We start from the raw sequence: 14700 nt of genomic DNA on the forward strand, positions 1-14700 counted from the left end.
TGCTGATACGGAAGGGATTACATTACTAGGGAAATGATCTGTACAAAACAGGAAGTCTCAGCTTAGTTTTAGACCTAGGTGTCAGAATGGGAACTGTAAGATTTTAGGATCATTTGAAAATATAGATAGTAAAATGCAAAATTAGAAAAAAACATCATGATAAATTCTTTATAAATAGGGTTAACATAAAAACATGATTCAAATAATAGGTCATTTTTTGATAACACATTCCCTTTAAAGAAGAAACAAAAATGTGCAGTAGTATGGAGTCGCTTCTCTCACTCACTGTAACTGCCATCACTTTCCACAGGATATATCATAAATAACTAATAGGCCAGAGTGCATTCAATGAAATCCGATACAGTATTCAATTTTAATGATCAAAACCATAGGTGTAGCTCGATAGGCTCGTGGGGCATGTCCCTTGGGAGCTAGATGCTAATAGGCCACTTTTTCCTGGCCAATGTATTAAAATACAGGTCTAAGGCCACAAAGTAGATGCACAAATTGGAGAGATTTCTTTTGACCCATACATAAAATATGTGGGTGCCACAGTCATCTGATATCTGAGAGGAAAAAGGCATAAGACCATAAGGCCAAAAAGACCAAAAAAACAGGAATCAGAAAATTGTGATTGCGAATTCTGGATTACACTTCTGCCAGTCTTGCCTGGTCTTCCTACCTAAACCTTGTGAGAAAGGAAAAAACAACATGAGAATGCTTTAATTCTCATATCCCAAATTTAAATCCCATCCTCATATCTCGTTCTCATATCCCAACCTCATATCCAATCCTCATATCTCGTTCTCATATCCCAACCTCATATCCCGTCCTCGTATCTCGACCTCATATCCTGACCTCATATCTCAACCTCATATCCTGACCTCTTATCTTGACCTCATATCCCAACCTCAAATCCCATTCCTCATATCTCGGCCTCATATCCTATTCTCATATCTCAACCTCATATCCCAACCTCATATCCCATCCTCATATCTCAACCTCATATCCCAACCTCATATCTCATCCTCATATCTCAACCTCATATCCCAACCTCATATTCCATCCTCATATCTCAACCTCATATCCAACCTCATATCCCATCCTCATATCCCAACCTCACATCCCATCCTCATATCTCGACCTCATATCCCATCCTCATATCCCATCCTCATATCTCAACCTCATATCCTGACCACATATCTCGACCTCATATCCCAACCTCATATCCCATTCCTCATATCTCGGCCTCATATTCTGACCTCATATCTTGACCTCATATCCAAACCTCATATCCTATCCTCATATCTCAACCTCATATCCCAACCTCATATCCCATCCTCATATCTCAACCTCATATCCCAACCTCATATCCCATCCTCATATCTCAACCTCATATCCAAACCTCATATCCCATCCTCATATCTCAACCTCATATCCATCCTCATATCCAACCTCATATCCCATCCTCATATCCCAACCTCACATCCCATCCTCATATCTCGACCTCATATGCCAACCTCATATCCCATCCTCATATCTCGACCTCATATTCAAACCTCATATCCCATCCTCATATCTCGACCTCATATCCCATCCTCATATCTCAACCTCATATCCCATCCTCATATCTCAACCTCATATCCCATGCTCATATCTCGACCTCCTATCCCGATATCATATTCCGATCTCATATCCGACCTCATATCCTGTTCTCATATCCCATCCTCATATTCTGTCTTCATACCCTGTCCTCATACCCCATCCGGCTTGCAAACTGGACTGACACATTCACCTGGAGATGCAAAGCTTGTAGAGTTAGGTGGGGCAGAGCTGTGATGAAGAGATTGTGGTTGAGTGACCTGCGATGTGAGTGTATCAGGCAAAAAAAAGTGTTTTCAGTCTTGAGTTAGCGAGAGGGACGTGGCTTGCAAGCTAGACTGACACACTTACCCCGAGATGCAGAAAGGAACTTGTGAAGTAAGGTACTGAAAGTTCCATAGACTGGAAAGTGCTTCAGACAAAAAAAAAACACCTTCAATAACTGGGGGAGGGTAAAGGTTCATTTAACTCTGCTACATTTGCAATTGACCCACTTGTAAATAACATGGGTACTAAATGTAATTGAAATATCTCCAGATGTATGGAAATGATGCTGGAACACACACACACACATATATATATATGATAGAAAATCGAAGGAATACTGTGTGATGCTTTAGCATGATGGTAATAATCTCTTCTGACAGCGTTTGACACGGTTAGCGTATCTGTCATCACATGTCACCTTGATAAAATCTTAGTGAACTTAAGACTTCTGTAAACCTTTTCCTCATCTACATAAGCAATTCTCCCTGTCCCAGATAACTTTGTCTTCATTGAAGTCAGTGTAATCCCTTCCATTCACTGTCCGGTTACAGTGCTTGCTTCAGTAGACCGGGGACTTTCACGCGCCGTGATGCGTTTTTGGCTCTGAGACATGAGATTTGGCTGGCAGAAGAGTAGCAGAAAGTATTCTTGGAACAGATTATGTCACTCCAGGGCAGATGTGAGCTACATTGTAGCAGGCTCCGTGTGTGGCATGTGGGCAGCGCAGCATACAATATGTTCTGTTATTTCTACTAAGCCTCTTGCTTTAGGATACGTGGGTGGACTTTCACTTTAAAAGACTAAAATACTGAAAATCTGTCCCCCCCCTCCTTTTCCCTTCCACGACATGCCCAGTCCATCTGCCGCCATCATTTAAGTTGTTAAGAACTGAATAATGTAGTTCTGGTGTTTTCTCTTCCTTCTGCCATTATATTGTGTTAATAATCACTGGGCTGTGGTTAAAACACGTACAGCAGTGTTTCCCAACCAGGGTGCCTCCAGCTGTTGCGAAACTACAACTCCCAGCATTCCCGGACAGCCGAAGGCTGTCCGGGAATGCTGGGAGTTGTAGTTTCGCAACAGCTGGTGGCACCCTGGTTGGGAAACACCGCCGTACAGTGTGGGATTTCCCAGTGTCAATACCAAATATTCTGAAGTGTCACAGTAATATAAAAAAAAGTCAATGGAAGTCTCATTCACTTCTTCTGTACTGCTATACCACCATTACAGTACCCAGCTTTACCATACTACCACATTGCAGATGCAACTAGTTAGAACCACTACTTTTATGTTGTCCACCAGCTTTCCCAGGCTCCAAACAGTTCAATCTACAGACAGTATTTAAAGAATTTTGTTGATATAGTGTAGCATAGACTATTTTTAAAGAATAATGTGGAGGTTCTTGTGTATGCCTTTAGCTTACCTGTTTCAGCTGACGTGGCAGGTATGAGTTTGCAGCCATATTGATTGCAATTCCACACTGAAATGATTTTCTAATGTGGGTGTTGTGTCTCATCACTGCAGTTCCCCTAATAATATTGACTGGTGATATATCTATCTAAAGCTAGACTCCAGCAGCCAATACTGCTGAGACTCATAAGTGTGTTGAGGGTCAGGGGCTTTATGTGCATTTATAATGCATTTTCTTATTCAAAGTGAATTTTTGCCATGAGAAGTGTTGAGCGGCATAGGCCATATTAGAATTTCCGATATTTCGCGAATATATGGACGAATATTCCTCATATATTCGCTAAATTCGCATATTCTTAATATTCACGTTTTATATTCGCATATGCGAAAATTCGCATGTGTGAAAATTAGCATATGCGAAAATCCGTATATGCAAAAATTAGCATGTGTGAAAATTCACATATGCAAAAATTAGCATAAGCGACAATTCGCATATGCAAATTTTCGCATATGCGAAAATTCGTACGCCAGTCTCACACAGTAGTATTAGAGCCTTCTTTACACCACACAAGCTGGAAGCAGAGAGGGATGATCACTGTGATGTGTACTGTGAAAAAAAAAAAAAAAAAAACGAATATTCCTAATTGCGAATATATAGTGCTATATTCGCAAATTCACAAATATGCGATACTCGCGAATAAAATTCGCATTGTGAATATTCGCGAGCAACACTAACCATGAGGCCAAAGTAATTTCCCCTACATTTACAACTGAGATGTTTTATGAAGATTTGACATTGATTTGTGCAATTGCAGTAAAATGGCACCATTTCAGTTAAATCACAGCAAAAACATAACATGTGAACACAGCCTCAGAGGAGGTGTAGAACTACTACCGTATTTATCGGGGTATACCACGCACCGGCCTATAACACGCTCCCTCATTTTACCAAGGATATTTGGGTAAAAAAAGGTTTTTATCCAAATATCCTTGGTAAAATGAGGGTGCGTGGGTGTGCGTGTGTATACCCCGATACACTGTTTCTGACCCCGCAGAAGCCCCCAGGAAAGGCAGGGGGATAGAGGCGGTCGTTGCCCACTTCTCTCCCCCCTGCCTTTCCTGGGGTCTAGAGCCCTGCTGCCACCGCTTCTCTTCCCCTGGCTATTGGCGCTGCTGCCCCATTGCCTCCCCCATCCCTGGTTTTATAATTACCTGTTGCCGGGGTCGGGTCCGCGCTGCTTCTGGCTCAGGTGAGGCGTCTATGCGATGTTGCTATGCGCTGCGCTACGCAATGACGAGTGACGTCGCGTCACTCATCATTGCGCCTCGCAGCACATAGCAATGATGCATAGATGCCACAACGGAGCCAGAAGCAGCGCGGACCCGAGCCAGAAGCAGCGCGGACCCGAGCCAGAAGCAGCGCGGACCCGACCCCGGCAACAGGTAATCATAAAACCGGGGATGGGGGAGGCAATGGGGCAGTGGTGCCGGCAATGGGGCAGCGGCGCCGACAGCCAGGGAGAGAGAAGCGGCGGCAGCAGGGCTCTAGACCCCAGGAAAGGCAGGGGGAGAGAAGCGGGCAGCGACGGCCTCTCTCCCCCTGCCTTTCCTGGGGGCTTCTGCGGGGTCAGAAAAACCGGGTGGGATGGGGGAGGTAATGGGGCAGTGGCGCCGGCAGTCTCTGGACCCCAGGATAGGCAGGGGCAGAGAAGCGCGCTGCGACGGCAGGTCTCTGGACCTGCAAAAGCTGCTGCAGTTCATTGATTTAAAGCGCCCGCTTTAAAAAATTGAACTGCAGCGGCTTATCGGCGTATAACACACAGATAGACTTTAGGCTAAAAATTTTAGCCTAAAAAATGCGTGTTATACGTCGATAAATACGGTATATATCCTGATCCCATGTAAATAGCAACAGCGACTTTCCCTTCTTCTTTAACAGACCCAGCCCATTTATACCTTAAGGACCTGGCAATTTTTTGAACATCTAACCACTGTCACTTTAAGCATTAATAACTCTGGGATGCTTTTACTTTTCATTCTGATTCCGAGAATGTTTTTTCTTGACATATTCTACTTTATGTTAGTGGTAAAATTTTGTCGATACTTGTATCATTTCGTGGTGAAAAATTCCAAAATTTGATGAAGAAATTGAAAATTTTTCTTTTTTTTTTCTTTGAAGCTCTCTGCTTATAAGGAAAATGGATATTCCAAATAAATTATGTATTGATTCACATACACAATGGGGGAGATTTATTAAAGGATTTAGACTGTTTTTTCCTGTCTAAATTTGTCGCACAGAAAGTCGCAGTCTAAATATGTGTGACTTTTCTGCGACTTTTGCTGTAGAGGATTTTTAGAACATGATGCATGCAAGTCTATTTTAGACGGAAATGCATTGGAAAATGCATTGGTGCTGAATTTATCAAGTGCGACTTTTGTGCGACAAGTCGCATCTGCCCAAAATACGCTGAAATGTCAGACCAGGTTGGAGCAGGTCTAAATGCAGTTAAAGCTGTAGACCCTGAAGTCTGAGCACAGAATTTATCAAGGGCTGTGAGACCTTTGATAAATTAGGAGCACAATAGACAGGAGACTACCACATACGCTGGTCTATAAGCATACCCAGAATAGACTAGATTAGTAAATGTCCCCCAATATGTCTACTTTATATTTGCATCATAAAGTTGACATGTTCTTACTTTTGGAAGACATCAGAGGGCTTCAAAGTTCAGCAGCAATTTTCCAATTTTTCACAACATTTTCAAAATCTGAATTTTTCAGGGACCAGTTCAGTTTTGAAGTGGATTTGAAGGGCCTTCATATTAGAAATACCCCGCAAATGACCCAATTATAAACACTGCACCCCTCAAAGTATCCAAAATGACATTCAGTAAGTTTGTTAATCCTTTAGGTGTTTCACAGAAATAGCAGGAAAGTGAAGGAGAAAATTCAAAATCTAAATTTTTTACACTGGCATGTTCTTGTAGACCCAGTTTTTGAATTCTTACAAGTGGTAATAGGAGAAAAAGCCAAAGTAACCCAATTTCTCTCGAGTAAGGAAATACTTCATATGTGTATGTCAAGTGTTCGTCGGGCGCACTATAGGGCTCAGAAGGGAAGGAGCAACAACGGGATTTTGGAGAGTGAATTTTGCTGAAATGGTTTTTGGGGGGCATGTCACATTTAGAAAGCCCCTATGGTGCCAGAACAGCAGAAAACCCCACATGGCATACCATTTTGGAAACTACACCCCTCAAGGCATGTAACAAGGGGTCCTGTTAGCCTTAAACCCCACAGGTGTTTGACGACTTTTCGTTAAAATTGGATGTGTAAATGAAAAAAAAATTTTCACTAAAGTGCAGTTTTTCCCCCAAATTTACAATTTTTACAAAGGGTAATGGGAGAAAATGCCCCCCAAAATTTGTAACCCCATCTCTTCTGAGTAAAGAAATACCCCATGTTAGGACGTAAAATGCTCTGCGGGCAAATTACAATACTCAGAAGAGGAGTCACATTTGGCTTTTTGAAAGCAAATTTCGCTGAAATTGCATTTGGGGGGCATGTCACATTTTGAAAGCCCCTGTGGTGCCAGAACAGCAAAAAACACCCACATGGCATACTATTTTGGAAACTACACCCCTCAAGGAACTTAACAAGGGGTACAGTGAGCCTTAACTACCCACAGTGTGTTTCACAAGTTTTTGTTAAAGTTGGATGTGTAAATGAAAAAACATTTTTTTTTTACTAAAATGCAGTTTCTTCCCTGAATTTTACATTTTTACAAGGGGTAATAGGAGAAAATGACCCACAAAATTTGGAACCCCATTTCTTCTGAGTATGGAAATGTGGACGTCAAGTGCTCTGCTGGCGAACTACAATGCTCAGAAGAGAAGGAGCGCCATTGAGCTTTTGGAAAGAGAATTCGTTTGGAATGGTAGTCAGGGGTCATGTGCGTTTACAAAGCCCTCCTTGGTGCCAGAACAGTGGACCCCCCCGACATGTGACCCCATTTTGGAAACTACACCCCTCACAGAATTTAATAAGGGATTCAGTGCGTATTTACACCCCACTAGAGTTTGAAAGATCTTTGGAACAGTGGGCTGTGCAAATGAAAATTTTAATTTTTCATTTTCATGGACCACTGTTCCAAAAATCTGCCAGACACCTGTGGAGTGTAAAGGCTCACTGTACCCCTTATTAAATTCTGTGAGGGGTGTAGTTTCCAAAATGGGGTCACATGTGGGGGGGGGTCCACAGTTCTGGCACTATTGGGGCTTTGTAAACACACATGGCCTTCAATTTTGGACACATTCTCTCTCCAAAATCCCAATGGCACACCTTCTCTTTTGAGCATTGTAGTGCGCCCGCAGAGCACTTTACATCCACATATGGATAAAAAAATTTATGGTGACACCAGCATTTGTGACACATCCAACTTTAACAAATCTTTTTCAAACACCTGTGGGGTGTTAAGGATCACTATACCCCTTGTTACATTCTGTGAAGGGTGTAGTTTCCAAAATGGGGTCACATGTGAGTATTTATTGTTTTGCGTTTATGTCTGAACCACTGTAAATTCAGCCACCCCTGTGCAAATTCCCAATTTAGACCTCAAATGTACTTAGTGCACTCTCACTCCTGAGCCTTGTTGTGCGCCTGCAGATCCCCTTACACCCACCTATGGGGTATTTCCGTACTCAGAAGAAATTGTGTTACAAATTTTGGGGGGCTTTTTTTCCTTTTACCGCTTGTGAAAATAAAAATATCATAAGAGGTAAAAGGAGAAAAATCCCCCCAAAATTTGTAATGCAATTTCTTCCGAGTACGGAAATACCCCATATGTGGCCCTAAACTATTTCCTTTAAATATAACAGGGCTCCAAAGCGAAAGAGCGCCATGCGCATTTGAGGCCTATCTTGGGAATTTGCATCCGCCACCAAAATTCCCTACGGTAGTGTTTCCCAAACAGGGTGTCCCCAGCTGTTTCGAAACTCTCAGCATGCCTTGACAGTCAGTAGCTGTCTGGCAATACTGGGAGGTGTTTTTTTTCAACAACTGGAGGCTCCGTTTTGGAAACAGTGCCTGACAAGACGTTTTTCTTTTATTGGGGGGGGGGGGGGGTCTGCATATGGGATATATATGTATATGTAGTGTTTTACTTTTTATTTTGTGTAGTGTAGTGTATTGTTTTTATGGTACATTTACATTGTCGGGTTCACAGTGAGTTTCTCACTGGGAGTTTGAGCTATGGCGGAAAAATGTGCCGAATCTCAAACTTGTAGCAGAAAACTCGCTGTAAACCCGCCCGTGTGAATGTACCCTCAACATCCACATGGGGGAGCCTCCAGCTGTTGCAAAACTACAACTCCCAGTTTACACTGACAAACCATACATGCTGGGAATTGTAGTTATGCAACAGCTGGAGGCACATTGGTTGCGCAACACTGAGAGTTTGTTACTTAACTCAATGTTTTGCAGCCAGTGTGCCTCCAGCTGTTTCAAAACTAGAACTCCTAGCATGTACAGTCTATCAGTGCATGCTGGGAGTTGTATTTTTGACACAGCTGGAGGCACACTGGTTGCGAAACACTGAGTTAGGATACAAACTCTGTTTCACAACCAATGTGTCTCCAGCTGTTGAAAAACTGCAACACTCAGCATGCATTGACAGTCGAAGGGCATGCTGAGAGTTGTAGTTTTGCAACAGCTAGAGGCACACTGCTACTACTCCCAGTATGCCCTTTGGTAGTCTGTGCATGCTGGGAGTTGTAGTTTTGTAGCAGCTGGATGCACACTTTTTCATAGAAAAAATGTGCCTCCAGCTGTTGCATAACTACAACCCCCAGCATGCACAGACTACCAAATGGCATACTGAGAGTTTTAGTTGGAACTCCAGCTGTTGCAAAACTACAACTCCCAGCATGCCCTTTGGCTGTGCATGCTGAGAGTTGTTGCTAAGCAACAGCAGGAGATGAACAGGCCTCACCTTCTGCTGTATCCTTCTGCCGGGACCACCTCCGCTACTGCCACCGGTACCGCCGCCGCCACTCCTGAGGGGACCCCCGCCGAACCAGGGAAAGTTAGGAGACCCCCACCGGCCCCGATCGCCGTCCTGATCACCGCCCGCAGGACAGTGATTGATCTGTCATTCCAACTGATCAATCACGTGATCATGAGGTGGCACCCGTGCCACCTCACTCCTGCTGGGTAAGGGTGAATGGGGCTGTCTCTGTCACCAGAGACCCAATTACCCCGGAATCGCCGCAAATCTGAATTGACCGGCGATCGCCGACATGGGGGTCTCAGGACCCCCTGGGCATTTGCACGGAATGCCTGCTGATAGATATCGGCGTGCGGCGGGGACCGAAATTCCCACGGGTGTACAAGTACGCCCTTGGTCCTTAAGTACCAGGACGCAAGGGCGTATCCATATGTCCGTGGTCCCCAACAGGTTAAGTACCAGGAAGCCAGGGCGTACCCATACGCCCTGGGTCCTTAAGGGGTTAAGAGTTATGTCATGTGATTGTTACCCAGGAGATATCAGTGACCAGGTGATCCCAAGAGTGACCTATGGGCTCCCTGCTAGTCTCCCCCATATAAGCCCTGGGTGGAGCTAGCTTCTGTCTCTTTGAGATCTGCTCTTCTGCTAAGCTGAGGTCCAGTGCAGTCGTGCCTAGTGTGTGTGTCCAGAGGGTTGGTAACCTCAAAGTCAAGTCCTGCAGCCACCATCAAGTCAAGTAAGCTAAAGTCACAGCTTTATGAGTCAAGTCATGTCAGTCCCTGTCAAGTCAGCATGTTCTGCATTCAATTGTCCAGTCCTACTACAAGTCCTAGCAAGCCCTTAAGGTCTCTGTGTCACTGGTCACCTCCTTGGGCCCTGGCTAAAGTGTATAGACTTTACCAACTGTAAAGCTACCGTTGTCCGTAACTTGGCGTTGAAGTCTTTATTGCCCCCAGTGCCTAGCTCAGGATCCAGCAGTATACCTTCGGGTGGTTATAGGCTAAAGCATGCCCTGGCATCACAAATACAAGGGGTTAATGTCATCTGCCCCTAGGGTAACAATATCTGCCCTGCACCACACAACCCGTCACCACAATTTATAAGTGACTTTCTTGGGAAATGAGGGTTTGGAATAAGGTTGCCATTGTTGCTCCACCCTGCCTTTTACGTGAAAAATAGTAGTAGTCATTTTTGGTCCATATAAGAGATTGTGATAATTCTTAGCAAAAGGAGGTGAACTGATGATTACTGGCGAGATCACAACAGATGAGACTATAAAGGTGTCTACTGTAGAGGGTGACAGTGATGAAGCAGCACATGCAGGTGTCTGTCACCGCTCTGACGCTTTCTCTGGAATTTATTCCTAATTATCCTTAATGGCCGTCTGAAAGGTTTCCATTCCTCTTCCCGGATTTCAGAATGCAAATATTATCCCCAAGATGCGATGTGCATTCTAATTACAGCCAGGCTCTGCAGCTATTACTACAATAAATACATACTTATTTCACTAATATGCCATTTCATTATGTTTTTACCTTTAAGCGAGATGCATTAGCAGACCATTCAACATTCTCACAATCTACATGGGCTAAAGAGGTAGGAGGTAATGTTTCATTATCATTCCCAGTGGGGGCTTTACATAAATGTTCAAAGGGAATTGTGCTACAGCAAGTTATTTTAAGTTAATTCTCCAATCACACTTATTATAAAGGTGTCAGGTGACCACATGCTGAATGCTAGGACAGGGTTCCTCACCATCCTGGTCGGAGATACGGAGGGCAAGGTAAAATTTCATTTAGGCTCCTGTATACAGTATATTCTAGGGTTATTTTACAGGACATACTTAACAAACAGGAATTACATCATTGCCAGAGGCCAGGGGGGTGCCCACAGGGAGGCCTCTGTTCTCAGAGGAGAGCTAGCCCTGCATGTTTGGTTATTTTCCATATTAAAATGAAGGATAATATGCATCTACATCACTGCATATTTTTGTTGTGGAGTTGTGGTGTTATACTTTCCACATTCTTATTTGAATGTTAAATGGGGTTGTCAAAGATTTCAAAACAGGGGTCTACTTCCCCCCCCCCCCCCCAAAAAAAAAAAAAAACACCCTTGTACATGGGCTTTGACTGGTATCTCTATTTTAAAGGGTACTCTGGTTCTACCCACATTACCCCCTATCCAAAGGATAAGATGTCTGATCACTGGGGGTGTGACCGATGGGACCCCCGCAATTTCCAGCCCAGCACCCTGGCGTTCTGGACATTTCTGTTTAGAACACCGGCAGTGCTAGGCTTCAGAGCGGCCTTGGTCATCACGCCCCCCACCATTAATGTCTATGGAAGAGACAGAGCTACAGCATTTGTGTATCTCCATATCTCCCTTAGAGATATATGGAGAAGCTTCAGGCTGTGGTTACCAGTGACCGGAAATCGTTCCGTGCATGGGGATTACCGGGGCTTCAGGCAGTAGATCACGGAGGTCCTAACTGCAATGCACAAAAAAAAATGCATCAAAAAACATTCTTACATGACTTGCGGAAAAAAGGGTATGGAATCTGTAGAACGGTTGAGACTTTGGCAAAAGGGGATTGACCTAAATTCATTAAAAGTGCACTTAAATTTTAGCAGGATTCTGAAGTAAGCCTTAAGTCTAAACTTAAACTTGACAGCCTTCTGATAAATATAGTGCATTTGAAGAATGTCCATCTTACAAGGCTTGATAAGTTCTTCGGTGGGGTAACACAACTGATCTTGCCAAATAATATTTTTATTACTATTATTGTTAAATAATTCAACCATTTCATTTTATTATTTTTTTTTTAGATACAAAGAGACGGATAGAAGACATCGGCATGGACAATGTAACAGCAAATGACCCTGTCCGCCGAAACCCCAGTGCCACCAAGATTCCACCTAAACAAAGGAATTCCTCAAATGCCACCAGCAGGTTACACGGCTCCTTGGCTTTACTTGTGGCTGCCTTATTCATAATATGTCCGTTTCTATCACAGTTTTGCAGTGCTACATTTTAAGAATCTACTCGAAAATCCTTTGAAGCCTTATCCAAGTGAAGTAAAATTGTAGCTTTGTTTAGGACAAACAAGAAGAGAACCAAGTACCGAATGACCTTGGATGAGTCACCCCACTGTTGAAATGGGATGACAAGCTGGCAAGCTAGACGTATGTCTCGGGAACTGTAAGGATCGAGGTGACAGATAATAAACAACTCTCACACCTCAAGCAACATGAAAACAAACTCTCAGTTATTAAGCGGATTGGTTTCCCAAATGTGATTTACGACGTGGAAGTGAAACTTGGACAAAGTCACAGTGGATGAACTCTCGCAGTCCAATACCTAATCTAATAATGTAGAGAAACCTGCCTTTGTTAATAAACGGACAGGATAGAACTGGAATGATACATTTCGATGCTGTGTGTGTCAGATATATGAGTTTCTATGCACTTTAGAAGCCATTAAGCTTCATATATTACAGATACCTCTAGATTTCTCCTCTTTGATATTTATCACTTTTCCTTCACTTTTAAAACCAGCAAATGCCTGTGTACGTCATTCTTTGTTTTATTGTAAATCAGCTGCCTTCTTTTTATTTCCATATGGAACTCACATGTGTGTCCAGATTTCTTTTTTTACGTATGATATCAGCCAACACAGGTCAAAATGCATTCACCAGATCACAAGCAGTATTGTAAGGTCTTAATCTTAAACACTCATTGGATTAGGTGGACTCAGAATTGAAGTAGATCCATTATTGGGTGGGTTAGGACAAGATTTAAAGAGATTATATATATATATATATATATATATATATATATATATAGCAAAGAAAGTCCTGACAGCACTCCTGTAAGTTGCAAAAAGTGGTCAATTTATTAACCCAAGTGGAGGATGCAACATTTCAGCAGCATCACGCCGCCATTGGCGGCGTGATGCTGCTGAAACGTTGCATCCTCCACTTGGGTTAATAAATTGACCACTTTTTGCACCTTACGGGAGTGCTGTCAGGACTTCCTTTGCTTTGGATTTGACTTCATGGTCTGCGATTGAAACTGTGTTTCCTGGCTCACCTGCACCCCACTACATTGTGGACTACCTTGGCTGAGCTGCTTCTGCTTTTCTGTTCAGCGGGGACCTGGTAAGTTCTGAAATGTTAGAGGTAGGAGATGAAAGATGTAAGTAGTCTTTATTTTCCTTTTTTTTTTTTTCTTTAAAAAAAAATGATGTCCTGCCAGAAAACCATTTTAAAGCGGACCTGCCATATCACAGAAAAGAATAATGCTTATACATGTTACTCACTAGGTCATGCAGATGCTTTTCATGTCTTTTTTAATGTGTCTAGCTTCTGTATTTGGCTCACAAATCTCTCTGTTCTGCTGCTTATTAATTTTGACATCCCCTGCTCAGGAAGGGGTGTGTATGAGACAAGCATTGAGGCCGCCCTCACTCACCATGCATTCACTTCCTCCCTAAGTCTGCTGTCTGTGCTGGCTCTCTTCATCCAGTCACTGCAGACTTCTCTGTAATCCCCTCCTCTGTTTTCATGCAGTCTGATAGGACAGGAGTGAGCACAGAGGAGTGCTAGGCCCACCCTCACTTACTGGAATTTGTCCCAGCCTGTGCTTCAATTGGGTCAAAGATGATGCTGCAGCTGGACAGGATTATGCTCTTGATGGAATGGTGACCCCCTAGTGGTATTTGATAAATAGGAAAAGTATATTAGAAAGGTTAATGTTTTGCCAAGATGTACAACACATAAAAAGTTTTTGCTTCTGATAGTGCCCATTTTATTAATATACTACAGGTATGTTTGAAAAAATCAGAATGAAGTTGGGTTTGGATTCATGTATGGTGTTGTATAAATTGTCTTAATATGTGATAGCTGTTTGTTTATAATGTAAAAAGACCACTATTGTTTGTATTGGTTATTAACATTTTAGTGTAACATTCCTTCATCCAACCTCTCGGTGCCACAAAAAGGTTGTGCAAATATGATGGAACCATTTTTCAAAAACTGTGGTGAAACCAGTGGTATATTTTCCACGAGGCCAACAAGGCCCAGGCCTAGGGCTGCACTTTATCAGGGCACTGCGGCTGGTCCACTCTACCCTGCTCCCTCGCTCCCCTGTTCACTCTAGGGCCACTGTCTGAGGAAGGGGGTGATGGCAGCCCCAGACCTGAAGCAGCAGAAAACTGAAATACACCACTGGATGGAACCTTCAAACGGACGCCCAAGTAGAAATTATGACATCAGCTATTGTTCTTCTGGTCTCCAGTGAATTCACATGATCTGTAAGTTATCCAGTAATGATGTAATATTCCCTATGCCGGCAGACAAATTTTCTAAATACTCCCCAAAATATGATACATAATGTTGGTAATTTCCTGTTTATTCTACTAAA

At 43.1% G+C, this 14700-nt stretch overlaps 1 protein-coding gene across 3 annotated transcripts in view; it reads left to right on the forward strand.

The window, feature by feature from the left end:
- Positions 1–12707, forward strand: part of LOC130361504 (glypican-5-like) — a 352385-nt gene extending 339678 nt beyond the window's left edge. For all 3 annotated transcript variants that reach the window (XM_056564557.1, XM_056564555.1, XM_056564556.1), the window contains one exon: positions 12106–12707. In XM_056564557.1, the coding sequence (XP_056420532.1) occupies positions 12106–12314 (209 nt within the window). In that variant the 3' untranslated portion in view covers positions 12315–12707. The remainder of the gene's footprint in view (positions 1–12105) is intronic.
- Positions 12708–14700: the final 1993 nt, after the last annotated feature.

The sequence above is a fragment of the Hyla sarda genome, chromosome 3, assembly GCF_029499605.1.
Source record: "Hyla sarda isolate aHylSar1 chromosome 3, aHylSar1.hap1, whole genome shotgun sequence".
Taxonomy (NCBI): Eukaryota; Metazoa; Chordata; class Amphibia; order Anura; family Hylidae; genus Hyla; species Hyla sarda.